The 26,450-nt window shown below is 43.2% G+C and overlaps 1 protein-coding gene across 1 annotated transcript in view; it reads left to right on the forward strand.

Annotated features, from left to right (window-relative positions):
* REEP3 (receptor accessory protein 3) overlaps nucleotides 1-25,742 on the forward strand; it is a 203,091-nt gene extending 177,349 nt beyond the window's left edge. The window contains exons 7-8 of the mRNA XM_030203126.1: nucleotides 24,350-24,501; nucleotides 25,211-25,742. Of these exons, the coding sequence (XP_030058986.1) occupies nucleotides 24,350-24,501; nucleotides 25,211-25,264 (206 nt within the window). The 3' untranslated portion in view covers nucleotides 25,265-25,742. The remainder of the gene's footprint in view (nucleotides 1-24,349; nucleotides 24,502-25,210) is intronic.
* The last annotated feature ends 708 nt before the right edge of the window (nucleotides 25,743-26,450 follow it).

Consider the following 26,450-nt stretch of genomic DNA (forward strand, 5'->3'; position numbering starts at 1 on the left):
ATGACTGTCAACCATGAATTTTATCACCACAGCCAAAAAAACCCAACATGGCACTTATCTGCTGATTCCCAATGGAGTCCTGTTTTGCTTTATCAAGGGAATGCCTCTAGTGTGTCACAATTTTTTGCCATCTCTCTTCTCATGCTTGGACAAAAAGCAATAATAAATAGAGTAAAAAGCTTAATATAATAAAGTGAAAATTTTGAATTTGATATGGAGATATAACAGTATGCATCCTGCAGCAGAGGCAATAATATCTGCAATATTTCAATATTATCATCCTATTATAGAAATATCTGAGGTACTAATTTTAATTATTGTCCAATGTGAAAACCCAAACAGACCAATATCCAAACCAAATGTATGTGCTCATCTAATTAGCTTATCTATATACTTTCAAAAATTATATGGATGGTATCAGGCCATTTAAATTGCTGAATAGCCAGATATACTATCCTTGTAGCTGTTGGCTGGGGCGGGATGGAGGGAGCCCTAAAAATTATCCATTTAGTAGTAATATTTAAGCAGACGGCTGAGGCCCAGGGGAACCAAGTACAAATCCTACTGCAGTTCCTTGTGATCTTGGGCAAGCCACTTAAACCTTCAACACACTTAGGGGCTTTTTTACTAAGCTGTGTTAGGTGCTATTTTGCGTCTAATGCAGCTGTAAATAAGTACTGCAGAATGTGCTCAGGTGTCCTGTAGTAACCTCCAAATGTGCGCACACTAACCGTTCGCTAAAATGTTTTTTTTTTTTTTTTTTGAGAGGGTATGTTGGGGGCAGAGAATGGGCATTCCAGCGCTAACAAGTTAGTGCGTCTACTGTGCGCTAACTAGTTAGTGCATCGATACTGTGTAAGCCCTTACTGCCTACAAAATGGGTGGTGGTAAGAGCTCTTGTGGTGATTTCCCAAAATAGCTGTGCACTAATGGCAACATTAGCAAATGGCCATTAATATAAAAAATAGGCCACTTTATGGCCTTAGTGTGTGGGGAAAGACCCAGGAAAGGGCATGCTAAGGCTCATTTTTAATGCGTCTTGGTAAAAGGATGCCTTCGGTTATGAGCCCTCTGGGTACAGAAAATACCCACTGTACCTGAATGTACACTGCTAGCTTTTGGGCTTGCACGAGATATATATAAGAAATTAAAAAAAAAAATTAGTTTAGGCCTGCTAAATAAAAAGTCTAAACTGAATAAATAGAGCTGGGGTTGAATATACAATTTAAGTACCAGTGCTTTAGTTAGTATGGTCACTGTACAAGCTGAAAATTTACCCCAAAATGTTTCGTTGTGACTATTTTGTGGTTAACTTTTTCATGGAGTCTGTGTGTGTGCATGCACATTTCAGGAAGGGGACCATGTGTTACTGAGGGCTGTACGATGCTTTATATATAGTTGTATTCTAGCCAGGATGATATTGTGGCAGTCCAGTTATTGGAGGGACTGTGGTTGGTTGGGGACCATGCTCCAGTGTGCATTCCACAAAATTACTGTCATGGACCCAAACTCCAGCCACTAGGTGTTGCATTTGCGTGATGACTGACTTCCTGCCTGCAGGAGATTTGAATACTATGTCCACTGCATCCTGCAGCCTGAGCAATAGAAGATTTGAGCTGGGAATTCTAATGCAGGGCCCTCTCATAGCAGTGCCCAGCGCTGCTACTAAGTTACAAGGCTGGTTCACTATTTTCCAAAAAAAGAATTACATCAGTTTTTAACTGGAAAATAGAATTTAAAGTTTTCTCTGGACCATTTGTTCATTCAGAAATAGTTGATAAAATAAATATGAGTTGCATGAAACAGGCATTATCATTTATCAACATGTAATAGTAAATGTTTTAAAAGATAGAAATCAATATTAAATTTTACTGTAGCCATACCAGTTATGAAATAATTAAAACCAGGTGTCTGTCTAGATCCTTTCAGGCTGAATTCATTCAGAAGTAATTTGTGCCATCTACTGGGAGCACATGGTAAAAACTTTCATAAAACTGAACAAAAGGGTATATATAAGGCAATTCTGTAAACCAGTCACTACTACTACTACTTATCATTTCTGTAGTGCTACTAGACGTACACAGCACTGTACAGTTGAACATGAAGAGACAGTCCCTGCTCGACAGCTTACAATCTAATTAGGACAGACAAACAGGACAAACAAGAGATAAGGGAATATTAAAGTGAGGATGATAAAATAAGGGTTCTTAACAAGTGAACAAGAGTTAGGAGTTAAAAGCAGCATAAAAAAGGTGGGCTTTTAGCTTAGATTTGAAGACGACCAGAGATGGAGCTTGACGTACCGGCTCAGGAAGTCTATTCCAGGCATAAGGTGCAGCAAGATAAAAGGAACAGAGCAGTGGAGGGAGAAGGGTGCAGATAAGAGAGATTTACCCAGTGAATTGAGTTCCCGGGGAGGAATGTAAGGAGAGATGAGAGTGGAGAGGTACTGAGGAGCTGCAGAGTGAATGCACTTATAGGCCAATAAGAGGAGTTTGAACTGTATGCGGAAACGGATAGGAAGCCAGTGAAGTGACTTGAGGAGAGGGCTAATATGAGCATAACGACCCTGGTGGAATATTAGTCGTACAGCAGAATTTTGAACAGATTGAAGAGGAGAGAGATGGCTAAGTGGGAGACCTGTGAGAAGTAAGTTGCAATAGTCTAAGCGAGAGGTGATAAGAGTGTGGATGAGGGTTCTGGTAGTGTGCTCAGAAAGGAAAGGGCGAATTTTGGTGGTGATATAGAGAAAGAAACGGTTCTGATTATACACGTTTCTCATTTGAATAATGGTGCATGTACTTATGTTGTATAGGCCAAAATTCCACCTAAGCACTGTTCTGTACATACCTTACATAGCACATATTTTACAGGTAGACATACTCATAGGCAGAGTCTGGGTGGACCGTGGCAGAACTCGCACATTGGTAATATGTCTAGAATTTTAGGTGCTCACACTTAGGCCACCTCTGTAGTTGGCATGAGTGTTTGCCCCTAAACTATAGGCCTGTGTTTTTTTCTGTTAGAGTAGTGTTCTGTAACTGAAAGTCAGTGCCTATTCCCTATATTTAAAGAAAAACTGAAAATATTTGATAATTTTGTAGTGGTTTCAAAAAAATACAGTTTATTGGAATTCAGTGGAAACCAATATATTAGTAATACCCTGTTAAGTTAGTGGAATTAAATTTTAACTGCCAAACCTTTGACCATTCTTCCAGTGTTTAGAGATCCCTTCTCATGATTTCTACTCCCTCCAAGGTATTGGCTATCTTCAACTTATTGCATTGTAGATTCATTTTTTTATTTCTTTTGATCACTTTCCTCCCCTTTAATCCAGAAGGTGGACTAGGTGTTGCCTAGGGTAGCATTGTTGGTGGTGGGGGCAGCCCAACTACAACAGCTGCTTTCCACCTACTTTTGTGCCTCTCCTCTGCCCTGCTTCATGAATCAGTCCCTCTGCCCCCTAGCATTTGGCCTGTCTATTTAAACTGCAGATCACTTCCACATAATCGGACTTACACAGATATCTCAATCAGCACTATTGTGGTATGCATTCAAATCCAATGCTAAATTGCAATAAACTTTGAAAATGGAGGAAAAACCCTGAAAGGGCTATCATACTCAATGAAAAACTCAATGATCTGCAAAAAGACAAAGTTTTCCTTTGAACCTTTCAGCAAGATCTTGACCCCAGTACTGACCCCTGAGGCAGTCCACTACTCCCCTTCCTTTCCTCCAAGCATATTCCATTTATTACCACCCTCTTTCGCCTGATGGTCAGCCAGTTTCCAATCCAGTTCACCAATTTGGGTCCTAAGTTCAGCCCTCTCAGCTTATTCATGAGTTTTCTGTGAGGGACCATATCAAAGGCTTTATTGAATTCCAAGTAGATTACATCTAGCGCATGTGCTTCATCCAGTTCTTTGGTCACCCAGTCAAAGAAATCAGATTCGTTTGGTAAAATCTTTCTTTGGCAAAGTCATGTTGTCTCAGATCCTGTAACCCGTTGGCTTCTAGAAAGATAACTATCCTTCAACAGTGAGGCTTACCGGCCTGTAGTTTTCCACTTCTTCCCTGTCTCCACTGTTGTATAGAGGGACCACATCAGCTTGTCTGTAATCCCGTGGAACCTCTTCCGTCTCTAAAGATCTATTAAATAAATCTTTAAGAGGTTCCACCAGGACTTCTCTGAGCTTTCTCAGTATCCTGGGATGTATCCCATCCAGCCCCATAGCTTTGTCCACTTTCAGATTCTCAAGCTGTTTATAAATGCTTTCTTCCATGAATGGCGTAATATCCACTCCATTCCCAGATATTCCCTCAGCAGCCGACCATGATCCTTCTCCAGGATTTTCTTCTATGAAAACTGAAAAGAAGTATTTGTTTAGCACATTCACTTTATTTGTAGCATTTGTATCCTATATTTTAACACCTATTTGCAGGCTCAATGTGGCTTACATTTTCCATAATGGTGATCACCAATTCCGGAAGAGAAATACATATTTAAGGTTAAGGAGACAGAGAGGATTAGGAATACAGTTAAAGAGAGTGCATTTTCATAATCAGAAATAAGAGATGTTGGATTAACTTCAATCGTGATAGATTAACTTGGACAATCAGAAATATTAAACTTCAATGTTGTTGATTAGTATGGACAATCGGGAAGTACAGAATTATGTTTAGTGAAGATTCGGTGTAAAATTTTGATTGGTATTTAGGATGGATTATTGTAGTATGCTTTGTTGAATAGGTTTTCAATAATTTACAGAAATTATGTCGTGTTGTTTTTATTGATTTAGGTAGTTTGTTCCATATTTGCTTACTTATATAGGAGAAACTGGATGCATATGTTACTTTGTATTTCACTCCTTTGCAGTTGGGGTAGTGTTGATTTAGTGGAGTTCCTGTTTGGTAGGTATATAAGGTATGACATATAACGCGGAACATCACCGTGTATGATCTTATGAACCAGAGTGTGAAAGTAATTCGCTCTCTTAGTGGAAGCCAGTGTAGTTTTTCTCTTAAGGGTCTGGCATTTTCATATTTCCTTTTTGCCAAATATGAGGCAACCGGCATAAATTGCATTGCAGTAATCTAGTTGGCTTAATTGTATTAGTCTACAGAATATTTCCCTTAGGAAAAGAGGTTTTATTCTTTTAAGTTTCCACATTGAGTGAAACATTTTCTTTGTTTTTCGCATGGTTTTCTAGTGTAAGGTTTTGGTCAATTGTGACTCCTAGGATTTTCAGATTGTCAGATTGTCTGAGACAGGCAGAGTAAAATTTGGGGTAGTTATAATGGTGGGTTTGTACTTGTTGTGTTGTGATGAGAGAATAAGACATTGTGTTTTATCTGGATTAAGTTTTAGTTGGAAAGCATCAGCCCATGAGTTCATAATTTGGAACCTGTAATTAATTAGTTTAGTGATTTCTGTCAGGTCATGTTTAAACGGGATGTAAATCGTGTTCTCCGAGGACAAGAAGGCTGCTTGTTCTCACTGATGGGTGACGTCCACGGCAGCCCCTCCAATCGGAATCTTCACTAGCAAAAGCCTTTGCTAGCCCTCGCGCGCCGATGCGCACCGCGCATGCGCGGCCGTCTTCCCGCCCGAAACCGGCTCGTGCCGGCCAGTCTTCTTTTGTCCGCGCTTGGTACGGTCGTGTTACGCCGTTTGCGCCCCTTAAGTTGACCTCGCGCGTCTCTTTTACTTTTCGCAAAAGAGAGAGAGAAAAAAAAAAAAGGATTTCGGAAGAAGACCTTTTCGGTCTTTTTCCCTTTCCTCTATTTCCAGTTTTTGCCCCGGTAAGTTTCTTTTCGTCTTCGGGGTAGGCCCTTTTGAGGCCTCGGGTCGAATTTTTTCTCCCCCTCTTTTTGGTGCCTTACGCAATCACGAGTTTTGATCTCGCCGGCGTGATTTTTCCGCCCATGTCATCGAAGTCTCCCAGCGGCTTCAAGAAGTGCACCCAGTGCACCCGGGTAATCTCGCTCACTGACAGGCACGCGTCGTGTCTTCAGTGTCTGGGGGCTGGGCACCGCCCGCAGGCCTGTAGTTTGTGCGCCCTTTTACAAAAGCGGACTCAGGTAGCGAGATTGGCCCAGTGGAATGTTTTGTTCTCGGGCTCTTCGTCGGCATCGGGAGGGAGCTTTGCCGGTGCGGGCGAGGGAGTCTACCTCTCGACGCTCCCACCGTGGTATGGCTTCAGACACAGGTCCGTGAACTTGTGTCTGATACCGATGGTGAGGCCTCGTGGGAGGAGGAGGAGGACATCAGATATTTCTCTGACGAGGAGTCTGATGGCCTACCTTCTGATCCCACTCCCTCCCCTGAAAGGCAGCTTTCTCCTCCCGAGAGTCTGTCTTTTGCGGCCTTTGTCCGGGAGATGTCTACGGCCATCCCCTTCCCGGTGGTTGTGGAGGACGAGCCCAGGGCTGAAATGTTTGAGCTCCTGGACTATCCTTCTCCACCTAAGGAAGCGTCCACAGTACCCATGCATCATGTCCTGAAAAAGACATTGCTGGCGAACTGGACCAAGCCATTAAGTAATCCCCACATTCCCAAGAAGATCGAGTCCCAGTACCGGATCCATGGGGACCCAGAGCTGATGCGCACTCAGTTGCCTCACAACTCTGGAGTTGTGGATTTGGCCCTAAAGAAGGCTAAGAGTTCTAGGGAGCATGCTTCAGCGCCCCCGGGCAAGGACTCTAGAACCTTAGACTCCTTTGGGAGGAAGGCCTACCATTCTTCTATGCTCGTGGCCAAAATTCAGTCTTACCAGCTCTACATGAGCATACACATGCGGAACAATGTGCGGCAGTTGGCGGGCTTGGTGGACAAGCTCCCCCCTGAGCAAGCCAAGCCATTTCAGGAGGTGGTCAGGCAGCTGAAGGCGTGCAGAAAATTCCTGGCCAGAGGGGTGTATGAAACCTTTGATGTTGCGTCCAGGGCCGCTGCTCAAGGTGTGGTGATGCGCAGACTCTCATGGCTGCGTGCCTCCGACCTGGAGAATAGGATCCAGCAGCGGATTGCGGACTCGCCTTGTCGTGCGGATAATATTTTTGGAGAGAAGGTCGAACAGGTGGTAGAGCAGCTCCACCAGCGGGACACCGCTTTCGACAAGTTCTCCCGCCGGCAGCCTTCAGCTTCTACCTCTACAGGTAGACGATTTTTTTGGGGAAGGAAGACTGTTCCCTACTCTTCTGGTAAGCGTAGGTACAATCCTCCTTCTCGACAGCCTGCGGCCCAGGCTAAGCCCCAGCGCGCTCGCTCTCGTCAGCAGCATGCGCCTCAGCAAGGCCCCTCGGCTCCCCAGCAAAAGCAAGGGGCGAGCTTTTGACTGGCTCCAGCAGAGCATAGCCGACATCCAAGTGTCAGTGCCGGGTGACCTGCCGGTCGGAGGGAGGTTGAAAGTTTTTCACCAAAGGTGGCCTCTCATAACCTCCGATTAGTGGGTTCTCCAAATAGTCCGGCAAGGATACACCCTCAATTTAGCCTCAAAACCTCCAAATTGTCCACCGGGAGCTCAGTCTTACAGCTTCCAACACAAGCAGGTACTTGCAGAGGAACTCTCCACCCTTCTCAGCTCCAATGCAGTCGAGCCCGTGCCATCCGGGCAGGAAGGGCTGGGATTCTATTCCAGGTACTTCCTTGTGGAAAAGAAAACAGGGGGGATGCGTCCCATCCTAGACCTAAGGGCCCTGAACAAATATCTGGTCAAAGAAAAGTTCAGGATGCTTTCCCTGGGCACCCTTCTCCCCATGATTCAGGAAAACGATTGGCTATGCTCTCTGGACTTGATGGACGCCTACACGCACATCCCGATACTGCCAGCTCACAGACAGTATCTGCGATTTCAGCTGGGCACACGTCACTTCCAGTACTGTGTGCTACCCTTTGGGCTCGCCTCTGCGCCCAGAGTGTTCACGAAGTGCTTGGCTGTGGTAGCAGCAGCACTTCGCAGACTGGGAGTGCATGTGTTCCCTTATCTCGACGATTGGCTGGTGAAGAACACATCCGAGGCAGGAGCTCTACAGTCCATGCAGATGACTATTCGCCTCCTGGAGCTATTGGGGTTTGTGATAAATTATCCAAAGTCCCATCTTCTCCAAGTGCAGAGACTCGAATTCATAGGAGCTCTGCTGGATTCTCGGACGGCTCGTGCCTATCTCCCAGAGGCGAGAGCCAACAACTTGTTGTCCCTCGTCTCGCGGGTGCGAGCGTCCCAGCAGATCACAGCTCGGCAGATGTTGAGATTGCTGGGCCACATGGCCTCCACAGTCCATGTGACTCCCATGGCCCGCCTTCACATGAGATCTGCTCAATGGACCCTAGCTTCCCAGTGGTTTCAGGCTGCTGGGGATCTAGAAGATGTGATCCACCTGTCCACGAGTTTTCTCAAATCCCTGTATTGGTGGACGATTTGGTCCAATTTGACTCTGGGATGTCCTTTCCAAATTCCTCAGCCACAAAAAGTGCTGACTACGGATGCGTCTCTCCTGGGGTGGGGAGCTCATGTCGATGGGCTTCACACCCTAGGAAGCTGGTCCCTCCAGGAACGCGATCTGCAGATCAATCTCCTGGAGTTACGAGTGGTCTGGAACGCTCTGAAGGCTTTCAGAGATCGGCTGTCCCACCAAATTATCCAAATTCAGACAGACAACCAGGTTGCCATGTATTACATCAACAAGCAGGGGGGCACCGGATCTCGCCCCCTGTGTCAGGAAGCCGTCAGCATGTGGCTCTGGGCTCGCCGTCACGGCATGGTGCTCCAAGCCACATACCTGGCAGGCGTAAACAACAGTCTGGCCGACAGGTTGAGCAGGATCATGCAACCTCACGAGTGGTCGCTCAACTCCCGAGTGGTGCGCCAGATCTTCCAATTGTGGGGCACCCCCTTGGTAGATCTCTTCGCATCTCGAGCCAACCACAAGGTCCCTCAGTTCTGTTCCAGGCTTCAGGCCCACGGCAGACTGGCATCGGATGCCTTCCTCCTGGACTGGGGGGAAGGTCTACTGTATGCTTATCCTCCCATACCTCTGGTCGGGAAGACTTTGTTGAAACTCAAGCAAGACCGAGGCACCATGATTCTGATTGCTCCCTTTTGGCCGCGTCAGATCTGGTTCCCTCTTCTTCTGGAGTTATCCTCCGAAGAACCGTGGAGATTGGAGTGTTTTCCGACCCTCATCACACAGAACGAAGGGGCGCTTCTGCATCCCAGCCTCCGGTCCCTGGCTCTCACGGCCTGGATGTTGAGAGCGTAGACTTTGCCTCTTTGGGTCTGTCAGAGGGTGTCTCCCGCATCTTGCTTGCGTCCAGGAAAGATTCCACTAAGAGGAGTTACTTCTTTCTATGGAGGAGGTTTGCCGTCTGGTGTGACAGCAAGGCCCTAGATCCTCGCTCTTGTCCTACACAGACCCTGCTTGAATACCTTCTGCACTTGTCTGAGTCTGGTCTCAAGACCAACTCTGTAAGGGTTCACCTTAGCGCAATCAGTGCATACCATTACCGTGTGGAAGGTAAGCCGATCTCAGGACAGCCTTTAGTTGTTCGCTTCATGAGCGGATTGCTTTTGTCAAAGCCCCCTGTCAACCTCCTACAGTGTCATGGGATCTCAATGTCGTTCTCACCCAGCTGATGAAACCTCCTTTTGAGCCACTGAATTCCTGCCATCTGAAGTACTTGACCTGGAAGGTCATTTTCTTGGTGGCAGTTACTTCAGCTCGTAGAGTCAGTGAGCTTCAGGCTTTGGTAGCCCAGGCCCCTTACACCAAATTTTATCATAACAGAGTAGTCCTCCGCACTCACCCTAAGTTCTTGCCAAAGGTTGTGTCGGAGTTCCATCTGAACCAGTCAATTGTCTTGCCAACATTCTTTCCCCGTCCTCATTCCTGCCCTGCTGAACGTCAGCTGCACACATTGGACTGCAAAAGAGCATTGGCCTTCTATCTGGAGCGGACACAGCCCAACAGACAGTCCGCCCAATTGTTTGTTTCTTTTGATCCCAACAGGAGGGGAGTGGCTGTGGGGAAACGCACCATATCCAATTGGCTAGCAGATTGCATTTCCTTCACTTACGCCCAGGCTGGGCTGGCTCTTGAGGGTCATGTCACGGCTCATAATGTTAGAGCCATGGCAGCGTCGGTAGCCCACTTGAAGTCAGCCACTATTGAAGAGATTTGCAAAGCTGCGACGTGGTCTTCTGTCCACACATTCACATCTCATTACTGCCTGCAGCAGGATACCCGACGCGACAGTCGGTTCGGGCAGTCAGTGCTTCAGAATCTGTTCGGGGTTCAGAATCCAACTCCACCCCCCTAGGCCCATGTTTTTTCTGTTCCAGGCTACACTCTCAGTTAGTTGGAAAAATTGTTAGGTCAATCTCAGTTATGTCCTCGCCGTTGCGAGGTCCAATTGACCATGTTTGTTGTTTTGAGTGAGCCTGGGGGCTAGGGATACCCCATCAGTGAGAACAAGCAGCCTGCTTGTCCTCGGAGAAAGCGAATGCTACATACCTGTAGAAGGTATTCTTCGAGGACAGCAGGCTGATTGTTCTCACATACCCGCCCGCCTCCCCTTTTGGAGTTGTCTTCCCTTCTCTTTGTCTTGCTACATATGAGACTGGCTGGCACGAGCCGGTTTCGGGCGGGAAGACGGCCGCGCATCAGCGCGCGAGGGCTAGCAAAGGCTTTTGCTAGTGAAGATTCCGATTGGAGGGGCTGCCGTGGACATCACCCATCAGTGAGAACAATCAGCCTGCTTGTCCTCGGAGAATACCTTCTACAGGTATGTAGCATTCGCTATATCTGCATAAATAAAAGGATTGAGGCCTTGTTTGGATAACATTTTGGCTAAAGGTGTCATCATTAAGTTGAAGAGGGTCGGTGAGAGCGGTGATCCTTGAGGTACTCCGCATTCTGGTTTCCAAGGTGGTGATATAGTCGAATTTGATATTACTTGGTATGTTCTTGCTATTGGGAAGCCTTTGATCCAGTTAAGTACGTTTCCTACAATTCTGAAATATTCTAAGATATTTAGTAGTATTTTATGGTTTCCCATTTCGAATGCACTGGACATGTTGAATTGCAGGAGAAGTATACTGTCACCAGTTGCAATTGATTGCTTAAATTTGGTTAGGAGGGTGATAAGTACAGTTTCTATGCTATGGTTATCCTCATCACTCTCCACATAGCTATTCTCAACATCCTTCAGCCTTACAATTCCATTCCTATCTTTTCTCCTTTTCTCAATATATGTGAAAAAGATCTTGTCACCTCTCTTTACATCTTTAGCCATTTTTTCTTCCACCTGCGCTTTTGCTAGCCATATTCTCCCTTTTGCTTCTTTGAGTTTAATCCGGTAATCTTTTCCGTGATCCTCTTGTTGCATTCTTCTGTATTTTATTAAACGAAGCCTCTTTTGCCCTTATTTTTTCAGCCACTTGTTTGGAGAACCATATAGGCTTCCTGTTTCCTGAAGTAAGTTCCCAGGAAAGATTGACAGCAGTGATAGTGACTTTTATATTTTATTTTAATGCTGCCTAAAGTAGTTCCTGTTATCTTTAGATTCAAAGGAAATGGTGAATATCAAAACGGTCTCCACTAGTTAGATATGAATATAGGAGAAATACCCTGGGATTCACTTCAGAGTTCAGTGTAGTAATTAGTCACTAATAGAAACTTCTCAGCACACTAGCAGGCTCAAAATTACCTTCCTAGCTTACAAAGTTATCTATTTTCTTTCTATTAGTCCTTCTCACTATTCCATAGGCCCACCTGGGGTTTCTGAGATGTTTAGTCGGTGCCAAGTAATGGGCCAAATAATGACTGTCACCTTGCAATGTGTTTCCTGTATATTTCTTGTTCTTTACAAGTTGTCCAGAGATGAGAAGTCCATATACATTTGCTCTTCTGTTTGGTGTTAGTTTTAGTGAGTTGTTGTGTTCATTCTAATTATTATCCTTTCTGCTTTTCTATGTAAATGCTGAGGAGCTGGACTGGATGCCAAAAGAGAGCTGTCTCTGATCAGTTTTCAATTTTCTATCTCCATCTGCTGGTTGATGGACACAACTTTCCTCACATTTCTGGAATGGAAGGACTAATGGAAAGAAAATTATTGGGAAAGACCTAATTTCATCTTTATTGGTTTTCTTTGCAATTTACATTGAAGGTCTTTCGCAGAGACTGTAAACAGCAAAACTCTTGCTTTCCTAAATTTTTTTTCTAATTATTCACTTTGGAGGTGCAGTTATTATTATTTTTTTTTGTTCTGGCTAGTTTTGACTCTGAGACCATCAGTGGCCTTTCTTATGCCAAACAGCTGATGTTAATTTAGGAAACACTAATTCACTTTCCTAGTAGTATAATTGGTGAGATATTACACATAAATGCAAGACAACTGTAATAGCATTTTACTTTACCATCTTGTTCTTTTCTTACATGGTGCACACATGTGAGCATGCTCTGAACATGAGGGCAAAATGTTAGGTACTATTTGTAATAATGTTATTCCAGTTCTAAAGGCCATCAGGTACTGTTTGTACCCAGAATGTGTTTTGACATCCTTTTATTAAACCCCAGTATTCAGTGGTGTAGCTGGGGGGGGGGGGGGGGGGGCGCAGGGGGAGAGGTTGCTCCCACAGACAAATTAAAAAAAAATGGCACCTATGCAGTTCTCAACCAGCGGGGCCGGCACATTGCAGCAAGGATTTTTGCTGTAACTTTCTCCCCTCCCTTTCTTTCCCTTACCACCCCACCGTTCCGCAGTATGCCTCCCTTCCCAAGTTCAACACCACTTTTGTGTTCTTCCTCTTCCACTCTCTCCGCTCCCGGACAGTCAAGCCTACTTTAACAGCCCCTGCAGCAATAACATGCTGCCTGATTGAGCTGGAGTTGGATCCTTCCCTCTGCTTGTGTATCCCACCCTTGGGTAAACAGGAAGTACTTGTGTCTAAGCCAGAGGCACGGATCCAACGATGAGCTCAGGCAGCGTGTTATCACTGCAGAGACCGCTAAACAAAGCAGGCTTGACAGTCCGGGTGGGGTGGTGTGTTGGTGGGGAGAAAGAGAGAGGGAAAACAGAGGGTGCTGGACTCGGGGAGGGGGGTTGATGGCAGTGGAGAGAGAGAGAGAGAGGGGAAACGGGGTGCTGGAACTTGGGGGGGGGGGGGGGGTTAAAGGTGAGGAGGTTAGATAAAACAGGAGACGGGGTAAGGCTATCTAGCCTTATGACCCAAAAGAATAGCAAATGCTATTGAAAACAATAATAAAAACTGATTATTAGAAATAAGGGACTGCCTATGTATGGCCCATCTGTAAAATGTCTAAAGCTGTTCCAGTTGGATAGGCAGTGCCTTAAAAGGTGGAGGACAAAAGATAAAAAAAACATTTTTTATCTTATTTGACAGCTTTTTAATTTATTTGAATGCTTCCCATATGTAGATATAAATATCATGAAATAACAATTGAATATCACTTAAAACTGCTTTAAAAATATTGTAGCTTGTAGAAATAGCACTAATAAGCTCTATACGTTGTGCTAATTTTTCTACACTGTTCTGTACAGTACAGATGGCCAAATTTCAGCGAGGATATCCTGTTTCCTGATGGGTTCAACTTCATGTTAGCTATTGTGATATGCCTGTGGAAGCCTGGTATTATAAAGATGGAAAGCAGGAACAGAAGAGGAAGATAGCAGACCATAGGAGGAGGAAGAGATGCTGGACCCACAGGAGGTGCAGCTACACAAAACCTGGTGGCTTGGTTCCTTACTGGATTGTGTACACTTAGCAGGCTTTCACTTCTGGTGTGCAGTTTGCTGTCTATACAATCTGGAAGGCACACGGCATTAGGGATTTGTGTAGCCATGTCTCCTGGCACAATAAGGAGGAAAGGGGGAGAGAAGGGACAGGAAATTGCTGGACCATAGGGGTGGAGGGAACAAGGAGAAGGGATAGGGAAATGCTGGACCATAGGGGTGGAGGGAATAGGGAATTGCTGGACCATAGTGGTGGAGGGGTTGGGGGGACAAGGAGATGCTGGGCTACAAGGGTATAAAAAGGGAGAGAGAGGGGAGATATTAGAATAATGGAGATCATGGAGGTCCCCAAGGAGAGGTGAGTGAAAGGAGGATGGTAAGTACAGAGAGTAGAATTGTATAATGGGCAGTGGGTGAAAAAGAAGGGAATATAAGGCTAGGGAAGGAGTGAGACAGGAGAGGTAGGGGTGAGAGGAGAAGTTTGGAAGTTGCTAGGTACTGGTAAGTGAAATATAGGTGGAGGACTGAAGAGTGAGAGGATAAAATCTGAAGGGAGAGACAGATATAGTGAGGGAATAGAATAAGAGGGAAGTGGAGAAAGGACAAATGGACCGCACCCACTGGAAAGAGAGCAGAAAACAGAAAAGAAGAAACTAGGACCAACATGTTTTAAAAAAATAAAATACCCAGACAACAAAGGTAGAAAAAAAAGTTTCATTTTGAATTTGGTGAAATATGTTAGCTTTGGGAAATGTGCATCATGGCTGTCTTTTGTAATTTTTTTTTTCAGTACAAGAGGAAATACATTTGTGTTTTCATTTCTCCTATGTTGTAGAACATGCCTAGTTTGAATTCTTGGGGTTCCCAATTCAATTTTTATCTTTACATTTCTAATTTGTGATCCCTTGTTCTGTATTTGGTGAGTGACCAAGGTGTGATATTCTATGGGCAAGTAGTTTCTGCGTAGAACTCTTGAGCATTCTCAGTTCTGTTTTACCATTAGTAGATGTATTGGTGTTTTAGGGCCCCATGTAATTTTGTAGTGCTGACAAGTAGGATTCTTGTTTAAATCAGTGCTACCGTTCTAAAGCAGACTTGCTACATGTATGTCGAGTTAGGATTTTTTTCAGGTTTTGTGTTGTTTCACAATGTGCCTGGTAGTAGAGAGATTTATTTCACTATTATTGAGATGATGTGAGAATCACAATTAAAAAACATTTTTTTGAATGGTAACTTCCATAGAGAGAATGTGCTAGCTATGATTTGCACCTGTTGTGGAGGAGATAAGCATATTCAAAAGCATGGATTAATGACATACAGCCAACATGGATTTAGTGAAAGGAAATCTTACCTCACCAATCTATTACATTTCTTTGACGGGTGAACAAACATGTGGATAAAGGTGAGCCGGTTGATATTGTGTATCTGGATTTTCAAAAGGCGTTTGTCAAAGTAGCTCATGAAAGACTCCAGAGGAAATTGGAGAGTCATGGGATAGGTGCTAGTGTCCTATTGTGGATTAAAAACTGGTTAAAAGATAGAAAACAGAGAGTAGGGTTAAATGGTCAGTATTCTCAATGGAGAAGGGTAGATAGTGGGGTTCCGCAGGGGTCTGTGCTGGGACTGCTGCTTTTTAACATATTTATAAATGATCTAGAGATGGGAGTAACTAATGAGGTAATTAAATTTGCTGCTGATATAAAGTTAATCAAAGTTGTTAAATCGCAAGAGGATTGTGAAAAATTACAGGTGGATCTTACAAGACTGGGAGACTGGGCATCTAAATGACAGATGGCGTTTAATGTGAGCACGTGCAAATTGATGCATGTGGGAAAGAGGAACCCGAATTATAGCTACATAATGGAAGGTTTCAATTTAGGAGTCACCAACCAGGAAAGGGGATCTAGGCGTCATCGTTGATGATACATTGAAACCCGCTGCTCAGTGTGCTGCTGCAGCTAAGAATTAAATAGAATGTTAGGTATTATTATGAAAGGAATGGAAAACAAAATTGAGGATGTTATAATGCATTTGTATCGCTCCATGGTGTGACCGCACCTCGAATATTGTATTCAATTCTGGTCACCGCATCTCAAAAAAGATATGCTGGAATTAGGGGATGGGACAACTTCAGTTTACAGAAAAGATGGCTGAGGGGAGACTTGATAGAGATCTGTAAAATAATGAGTGGAGTGGAATGGGTAGATGTGAATCGCTTGTTTACTCTTTCCAAAAATACTAGGACTAGGGGGCACACAATGAAGCTACAAAATAGTAAATTTAAAATGAATCAGAGAAACCTTTCTTCACTCAACATGTAATTAAACTCTGGAATTTGTTGCTAGAGAATATAGTAAAGGCAGTTAGCTTAGCGAGGTTTTAAAAAGTTTGGATGGTTTCCTAAAGGAAAGGTCCATAGACCATTATTAAAATGAACTTGGGGAAAATCCATTGCTTATTTGTGGGATAAGCAGCATAAAATGTATTGTACTGTTCTGTCAGGTACTTGTAATCTGGATTGGCCACTATTGGAAACAGGATTCTGGGCTTGATGGACCTTCGGTCTGTCCTAGTATGGTAATACATATGTACTTATGTTACATTTTAATATATAAGAACTGATGTGCTGTATTAGACCAAGGTCCATGAGGATCATGTATGCAGTGTGTTTAATGATGCGAGCATCATCCATCATGTGTGTCCTGACTGAAAAAAGGTTGAGAACCACTGCCTAGGCATCACTACAGGGTCGCACGGGGAGTTGCATAACACATGATCCCACATTTCTCCCTCTTTCCCCTGTCCTGTGCAGTCCTATATCTTTCTTGGCCTTTCCTCCTCCTAGGTGGCCCTCCAGTGTTTCTATGCCTGCCGGCAGCATCAGTAAGTAAAGCAAACTGCCTCAGGCTGGCCCCGCAAGCATTCCCTCTGCTGTATCCCACCTACGCTGACACAGGAAGTTGTATCAGAGGAGGCGGGACACAGCAGAGGGAACGCTTGTGGGGCCAGCCAGAGACTTTGCTTTACTTGCTGGCGCTGCTGGTAGCTATAGAAACACTGGAGGACTGGCAAGGAGGAGGAAGAAAGGATGATAAGCGATACCAGACCTGGGGAGGGGGAGGAAGAATAAAAGAGATGCCAGACTGAGTAAGGGAAAGGAGGATGAGAAATGCCAGAATGCAGGGAAGGGGGAGGGGACAGAGGCAAAGAGGGGAGATGCTTTATAGGAAAGATAGGGACGCAGAGGGAATGATGGTGGACATGGAGTGAGAAAAAATGTTAACTGGATAGGAGCTTTAGAAAAGGTGAAGTTGAATGGCATGGGGGGGGGCAGGAGGTATAGAATAGCAGGTGGATGGCACTTAGGGAGGAAGAAGAGGGGAACAGAGCTGAAGATGGGATGGGGGGACAGAACAGAGAAGAAGATGAATGGAACTAGGGGGTAGGGGGTGGAGAGAAGGGCAGTGGTGTAAATTTTTAACAGGCTCTCTCCTCGGTCCACCTCTGCGCCCTCCTCCAGAGCTGGCTATACCCAGGGAGAGAGCCGGGGGTCATGCATTACTCTCTCCGGGAAATTTTTTTTTTAATGCTCCCAGGTTCCAATCTAATTCATGTTTAATGTGGGATAAAACGCCATAAATAAGTAAATAAATAGACAGAAACTCGGAACGTTGAGAACCTGATTCCCATAACATGTCTGTTTTAGAAGCCCATTACCAGGAGAAAACAAAATCTCTGCACCAATAACAGGGTTAAATGTAATAAATAAGTAACTAAATAAATAGAAACTCTGAATGTTGAGCACCTGATCCTTATAATATGACATCTGTTTCAATGGCCCTTTACTAGGAGAAAAAAGATCTCTGCACAAATATAATACATGCTAAGGTGTCCCTATAACCAGCCCCTCTAAATAACACACTGGCTATGATTTACAACAAATTACTACTCTATGAAAAGTTATTCCATTACTATACTTCCTCTGACCTCTGTGTACATCTGTATGCTGCAAAAGTTGGTATGTTTGAAAATATAAGTGAGATTAAATTAAAATGCTACCAACAATAAAGAACGACGACGTGGATGCAGCAGCTCATACGTTTGCTTGATTTTGTTTTGGGTTTAATGGCGAAGACAGCTGCACGGGAAGGGGAAACAGAATAACCTAAATAGCTTCAACTTTTTTTTTTTTTTTTACTTCATGCTGTCTCCGTCCTCATCCAAACCCAGCATCATCTCCCTCCCGCTCCTCTGCGAGTCCTACTTCTCTCAGCTTCCATTCCCTCTCTGGCCATTCTCCAAACCTTACTCTTCCAGCAGCTCTAGCGGTAACATGCGTCGCTGCCTGGTCGACCCGGAGCCTTGTGTCCGTCGAGTTCTGCCCTGCTGATGCAGTTTCCTGCTTACGCGTGGGTTGGATCTGGCAGAGAAAAGGCTCCAGGTTGCACAGGCAGTGGTGAAGGGAGGGGGGATGATGAACCTAAGGGATGACATGATGAGGTAGGAAGCTGAAGTATGCTGGTGGCTCAAGGGCGGGTGGGGGCTGGGGGAAGAGGGAGAGAGGAGGAGAAAAAAAAAAGATGTTTGTGTGCTCGCTGCCTAACTCCATCAACAACCGGCTCACAAATATCAGTAAAACTTAACATCCAGCACACCACTGGAGAAGGGTTACAGAGCAGAAGATGGATGGGACCAGGGGGCAGGACAGAAGGAAAAGGAGCAGAAGATGACTGGGACTTGGTGATCAAATTAGGGTTGAGGAACAGAGCAAGAAATTATAGATGGAAAAGATGGAGTGGGAATTTTGAGTACTTGGCGATTAGTAGTTATGAATAGGGATATGTTGATGGGTTGGGAGAATGAATGAGAGTGTAAAATGAGAGATGAAGTTTACTATGAATGACCTGAAAGTCTAAAGAGGATGAGAGGCAGTGAAAAGGGATGGGGGTACTGGGGAGGGGTATCTGACATGGTTGAGTGAGCGTTGAAATGGGGTGAAACAGAGGCAATAGGACATGGAGTATAGCATAAGAGACAGAAGAATGGTCTGGAAGCAAGGGAAGGAAGGAAGGAGAGATAGGGATGGAGCTGGTGAGGGATAGGAGGCAGTGGAGGGTAGATGAAGGTTTAGAGGATGGGTACAGAGGATGGGGGGGCACTGGGAATGTTGGAGAGAGAATGAGAAGAAGATAGGAAAAGCTAATAGGTAGATGGGAAGTGAAAAGGAGACTACAGGGTGAGAGAAAGGGAGAATGAGATTAAAATCCAACAGGTGGATATAAATGTAGAGAACAGAAAAGTGTGTGTGTGGAGTGGGGAAACATAAAATGAAAGACCAGTGCCAGTCAGATGTAAAGAAGGAAATGAAGAAGACAAGAGGAGAGAGAAGAAATGGAAAGGCCAGCCTTGAAAAGAATTTGGGAGAAGACTGGCACATAGAAAGTGGAAAAGAGACTGTGAGCAGCCTAATTAGAAAAATTAAAATTCCCAGACAACAAAGGCAGAAGATCCTTTTTTTTTTTAACATAATACTTTAAGGACTGAGATGTGCTTGCTTTGTAAAATGTACTTTTTTTTTTCCTATTTTTATTTTGCAAAGTACAGGAGACAATACATTTCTGTCTCTTTTACCAATATTGCCCTGCTTATAGAGTCTGGATTTCTTGGGTGGAGGGGGGACTCCATTTCAGTTTTCAGTTTTTGTCTGAATGTTTTTTGTGGTCCCCTATTTTGTATCAAGTGAGGGTCTGTCCATATTCTACATGTACAGCTGAGGTGAAGGATTCTGCTAGTATGTGGTGTCTTTAAGAATCTGTAACAGCAAGCCAACGAGAGTAGAGGCTGACTGATAGACCAACTCGGGAGATGATGTTGAAGACGTTTAATAAAACGACTTGCACAAAGGACCCGACACAGTCCGTGTTTCGGCGCAAAGAGCGCCTGCCTCAGGGGTCACAGATAAAATTCACACCATGTGTTAGTTTGAGGAATTCCCTCTGAACATGTCACAAGTTGATGGTTTCCTTAACGGCACGCTGTACTTGCATTATCCCCTGAGCTAACATTCAGAGGAAAAGTTTGCTTTTTATTTCACATTGCACATGTTCAGAGGGAATTGGTGTGAATTTTATCTGCGACCTGTGAGGCAGGCACTCTTTACGCCGAAACACGGACCGTGTCGGGTCCTTTGTAGAGTCACCACACAAACAAAAGCCCATCTGATTTAAACAAAGTTTCTGCTGGTGGAAGGAGTTTTTCCTGAGGTGATGGTCACAATTTGAATAATTTTACTTGCAGTTAAGAAGACAGGCTGCCTGCTCTGGCCGGTCCCGGGATCTCTGCTACATCCTGTCTCCTGATGTAACTTGCAGTTTCCTTGTAGGTGGGATGCAGCAGAGGCAGCCTGTGTTAATCATTGCACCTGAGTGACAATACCGGCACTGCCGCTTGTTTGACACTGACCAGCGCCTAATGTCAAAACCTGGCTACGCCTCTGCCAGTATTGTGTAACTGCCCTTTTTGTATAAATTGTCCTATAAGAAAAACACATTTCCAGTACAACAAAACCACCTTTAATGCTTCCTTAGTACTAGAAAGTGTGGGGTTTTTGTTCTGAAATCATTTTTAAGTGTGAATAAATTTTTTTTTAAACAGTAATCAAGTTTATGGAGGGCAGTCTGAAAGCTTGCAGAAATGGGCTTTTATATAATATTCTACCCTGAAAGCTTGCAGAAATGGGCTTTTATATAATATTCTACCCTATGTGAGGATAAATTCATGCATATAAGGGGTAATTCTTTAACAGTGCATATATATAGGTGCTATTCTATAAAAGAAAGTAGTCGGGGGACAGGGAGCTGGGGTATAAAAGTTACAAAAGGTTTTTCAAGTTATAATGCTATGAATATACGTGATATGCTGATTGGTGAAATGTTTAGCTTGAAATGTCAGTGCTGTTGACTAATAAAAATGATTAAAACATAAAAGAAAGTAGGCACCTACTTTCCTTTGTAGAATATTTGCCTAACTGGTAAAATAAGCAGCTATAATTTAAGCATGAGCACTTATGCCAGCTATAGAGCTGGTGAGTTCAGACCTAAATGCCAGAGGTATGCATGTAACTTAAAAGTATTCTGTAAGTAACTTTTTAGTGCTAGTCCTGTCCATGCTTCACCCAGACTCTCCCTATTTGTACAGCTAGCTCTAAAGCACGCACTATGGAAAATATGCACATAGTCACTTAAGGACGCTTGTGCAAATGCCAAAAATCTGCCTGTGTATGTGCCGTTATTCTAAACGTTTTACGTGCATAATTGGCATGTGAATGTTAGCATCCACTTAGTGCTTCTATGTGCATAATTTTATCTGCATTTTGAAGAGTCATTCTAGGGGCAAGGTTTGCACATATGCACATATTAATGAATTTTCAAAAACATGCACAAATTTTCCCTCAGAAAATTTGTGCATACACATTAATAGGTATAAATATGTGCATATAGCTTTCATGGGGTCGTCATACAGAAATACTAATGCACTTTCAATTTGAAAATCTGGAAATTTTGGGCAATAACAAAAATTACCCCCAAAATATAAATATTTTTAAAAGCTGTAACTTTATGACATAATTACGGAGGTGTCCTTTTACAAAGGCACACTAGCGTTTTTAGTGCGCATTAAAAATAAGCACATGCTAAACGTTAAAGATGCCCATATATTTCTATGGGCTTCTCTAGCGTTTAACACATGCTAATCAGCGCGCACTAAAAATGCTAGCGTGCCTTTGTAAAAGGACCCCAGAGTCTTTAAAGCGCAATAAAAGTTTGAATGTGCATTGAAGATTTTAATATAGTTTGAACAGCTCCTTTGAGCAGGGACCGTCCTCCCTTGCTAATTTGTACAGCGCTGCGTAACCCTAGTAGCGCTCTAGAAATGTTTAGTAGTAGTAGTAACTAGATGTAAGGCCTTTCCCATTTTCTGTGTATGAGCAAAATGATTTGCATGTCTGACTCTTGAGTGCTGAGAACTAATCCTGTGACCTCATGCCATGCAGTGCATCTGTAGAGTAAAGCAAAATGCTTAAGACCAACCCTGCCCCCACCCACACTGTATTTATTTCACTCCCAGGATATGATCTTTCATAATCAAGAGCTTCAGGTCAATTCTTTACTGGTGCCTAGAGGTACGAGTTACTTAGGCGCATCAAAGGCACCATTAATTGACAGGCGCCTGTGTTCACTAGGCGTAGGACCTAAATGCCATAGTGCCTAACTACAAGGGGGGGGAGAGCATACATGTGGATGGAACATGGGCAGGCCATGGGCGTGTCTCCTAATTGCACATATAGTATATAGTAGTGTGTCCCAAGTCCGGTCCTGGAGTACCCCTTGCCAGTCAGGTTTCCAGGATATGCACAATGAATATACATGAAAGGGATTTGCATACACTGCCTCCATTATATGCAAATCTCTTAGAATGCATATTCATTATGGATATCTTGAAAACCTGGCTGGCAAGGAGTACTCCAGGACTGGACTCGGGGAAACACTGGTATATAGAATACTATAAATTACATGCATCACTTGGTGCACTTAGGCACACCAGCTTACGCCAGCCATTGACATGGTGTAAGAGAGAGCAGCACCAAAGCATGGGTACCTATTACTATGTAAGCCTATTACTATGTAATTATGTAATTACTATGTAAGCCGCATTGAGCCTGCTTTTAGTGGGAAAGTGCGGGATACAAATAAAATAAATAAAATACACCAGTGCTGACATATACTAGCATTCTTGCTGCCAGTATGCTATTATAGAAGTGCACGGCATTGGGCCACCTAACCTGAGGTGCCAGTTTATAGAATTTCCCCATATATATGGTCAGTAGATTCATAGCATATCAGGAACACAGAATATGCAAATCAACTTGTTTTGCTAGTATTTAACATTTTATTATTGAAAGATTGGGGGTACTGGAATTAGAAGCTGAGAGAAGGAACTTCATGAAGAATTAATGTTGTGTTTGAGGATCAGTGTGTAGATTGTACAGTGAACATGGAGAGAGTGTGGAATGTACAAAGCTGATTTTTCAAAAGAACAGTAATAAGGAAAGTCTTAGAAAAGTACTGGCAGACCTTGCTCAGACTGATGACACAGTGCGAGTTAAAGAGCTTTTCCTTTATGCATATTAGGGTCTTGTGGAATCGGGGAAACATTGTTTCTACAGAACTTGATATTCTCATAAGTACATAAGTATTGCCATACTGAGACAGACCGAAGCCCAGCATCTTGTTTCCAACAGTGGCCAATCCAGGTTACAAGTACCTGGCAAGATCCCAAAACAGTACAATAGATTTTATGCTGCTTATCGTAGAAATAAGCAGTGGATTTTCCCCCAAGTCCATTTTAATAATGGCTTATGGACTTTTAGGAAGCTATCCAAACCTTTTTTTTTTTTTTTTTAAGCCCCACAAGGTATCATCAACAATGACGCCTAGATCCCTTTCCTGTTTGGTGACTTCTAATGTGGAACCTTGCATTATGTAGCTGTAATTCGGGTTCCTCTTTCCCACATGCATCACTTTGCACTTGCTCACATTAAACTTTATCTGCCATTTGCATGCCCTGTCTCGTAAGGTACTCTTGCAATTTTTCACAGTCCTCTTGTGGTTTAACAACTTCGAATTAACTCTGTGTTGTCAGCAAATGTAGTTACTTCACTAGTTACTCCCATCTCTAGATCATTTATAAATATGTTAAAAAGCAGCGGTCCAAGCACAAACCCTTGGAGAACCCCACTATCTACTCTTCTCCATTGAGAATACTGACCATTTAACCCTACTCTCTGTTTTCTATCTTTTAACCAGTTTTTAATCCACAATGGAACATTACCTCCTATCAAAGGACTCTTTCATTTCCTCTGTAGTTCCTTACAAATCTAAAAGCCGCTTCCCTGCACCATTGCCTCATCCATGCATTGAGACTCCGGAGCTCTGTGTGTCTCTTGGGTGCCCTGCGCGTGGAATGGGGAACACTTCAGAAAATGTTAGCCTTGAGGTTCTGGATTTGACCTTTCTACCTAAGAGCCTAAATTTGGCTTCCAGATCCTCTCTCCCACATTTTCCTGTGTCATTGGTACCCCCATGTACCAAGACAGCCGGCTGTTCCCCAGCACTATCTAAAATCCTATCTAGGTGACATGTGAGGTCCGCCACCTTCGCACAAGGCAGGCAAGTGATTAGGTGATCCTCGCGTCCACCAGCCACCTAGCTATCTACATGCCTAATAATTCTCATCTTTCCCTGATTACAGACATGGTATAGTTGAAAGCTAACTGTGAGCCTGAGCGCTCCTTGCCTGAAGAAGGGGATTTTTTTTTTGTCTTTTTAGCTCCTCAAGAGCAAAGTGTGCAGAACTCGGCAAGAAATCTCAGACGATGGGGGAGGGGGGGGGGGAAATGTCTTGCACAGGAAAGTGATTCCTATGTAAAAATATCCACTTATAAAAAAAATACACGTGAGAGATAATATTCAAGTGGAGACAGTTTTCACTCGTTTTAACTTGACACACAGATGATGATACTTAACTGATTTGTTAATATAGGATATGGAATTCCACTGAATAAAGATTCTGCAGATGACAAAACAGATGAAGAAACAGAAGGGGCACATTCAGAAGATGAAATGTATGCCCAAAGGGGTCTCAGACGGTCTCAGAGTATGAAATCTGTTAAAAATGTGAAGAATCGCAAAGAAGTAAGTATGGTACAATTGTTTGGGTTTATGATGGTTATTTATAGAAATCAAACAAAATAAAACATGGAAAAGAAAATAAGATGATACCTTTTTTATTGGACATAACTTAATACATTTCTTGATTAGCTTTCGAAGGTTGCCCTTCTTCGTCAGATCGGAAATCTGACGAAGAAGGGCAACCTTCGAAAGCTAATCAAGAAATGTATTAAGTTATGTCCAATAAAAAAGGTATCATCTTATTTTCTTTTCCATGTTTTATTTTGTTTGATTTCTATTGATAACCTTAAGAGTGGACTAACACGGCTACCACACTCCTCTACTTATGATGGTTATTTGAATCAACAAAATTAGATCAGTTTTACTGCTAGCAACAATTTCTGGGCATTTGTCCTGAAAGCATGGGAATTGTGGTTTTGATATTGCTTTTTTCCCCACTGATGCTAATCAGCTTTCTTAAATTATTTGTGCAGCAGTTTTTGCATTAATGATCCCTATTTGAATAAAACTATTAATGCAAAGTAACTACAACTGAAGGCAATGATGAGTTAAATAATTTATTTTGATATATATAGTTTAAAATTGTGCTTTGCTCTGCAGTCTCTGGAACATTGATTTATGAAGCAAATCAATCTGTGTACATGTCTGCATGTCCATGTCTTATGCTCAGTTGAATGTTTTGTCAAAAAGGCATAACTTTTTTTTTTTCCAGGTCCGATATGGATCCCTTAAGTACAAAGTAAAGAAGAGGCCACAGCTGTTCTAAATGGTTTACATTGCACGCATCAACATCAACTGCTGTATCCAATAACTTGACTTCAGCATATTCTGATATGTGGATTTGTAAAATTGAAAGAACATTTTAAAACAATGAGTGGTGACAAGTCTTATTTTTTGATTGCCAAAATAGCTGTATCTGATCAGCTTTGGATTCGATTTGTGAAGAATTTTTTTTTAATCTTGATTTATATAATCAGGATGTGTAAAATTCTTCTTGAGTGCATACATTTTTAATGATGTGAGCGCATTATAAGAGCTGTATCTTCTAGAACTTTGAAAAAAGTAAAACATTGACATGTTTGATATGACAGGTTTTTTTTTTTTATATCTGTATTGTTAATATCTTGATACATGAGTTGTTCTTCATTTTTCTTGCTTGAAAAAAAATAACCACATTCTCATTTTCCTATTTTTGGAGGGAGGGCACTCTTAAAATTTGGTTTTCTTGCATGTACAGTATATACATTCTCTGAGGACAAGCAGGCTGCTTGTTCTCACATGTGGGTCGACGTCTGCGTTGGCCCAGGAATCGGCATTTTGCAAGCAAAATAAAAGTTTTGTCAGAGTCTTCTGGCATGCGTGCAGATGACTTCCCACCCGTCGCGTGAGCGTGTCTCCTCAGTTTTTTTTTCTCTGCGTTGAGGTGTGGTAGGGTTTTTTTCTGCGCTCCTCTCAGGCCCAGGGAAGAGTCTTCGCGAGTAATCGCTATTTTCTCCTATTTTTTCTTTATTTATCTTATTTTTTAAAAAATAAAAAGAGCTCCCATGGTGTATTTTTAGTTTTGTCCCTTTTTAAAAGTTTCCTTAGTTTTTTCGACGTAGCCTGGGTTATTCCCTCATTTTTTTTGTGCCCCTTTTCTTTAACAGGCACAATCGCGTCTTTTGATTTTGCCAAAGCCGTTTTCCCTTCCATGTCATCGAAGACACCCAGCGGCTTCAAACGTTGTACTCTGTGCAACCGGACCATCTCAGGTACCTTGGGCCCGACCATAGCCCAGCCGCTTGTAGTCTGTGTTCGTATGAAGAAATGGACCCAAACGTCTCGAGAAGCCCAACGAGAGAAGCTTTTTAGGGCTCGGTCCGGTCCTTCAACATCGACATCGGTACCAAGGTCAGCGGCGTTAGCGTCAACATCGAAAGGAGCATCGACGTCTGGAAGAGAGGTAATGGTTG

Source organism: Microcaecilia unicolor, chromosome 5 (genome assembly GCF_901765095.1).
Source record: "Microcaecilia unicolor chromosome 5, aMicUni1.1, whole genome shotgun sequence".
Classification (NCBI taxonomy): Eukaryota; Metazoa; Chordata; class Amphibia; order Gymnophiona; family Siphonopidae; genus Microcaecilia; species Microcaecilia unicolor.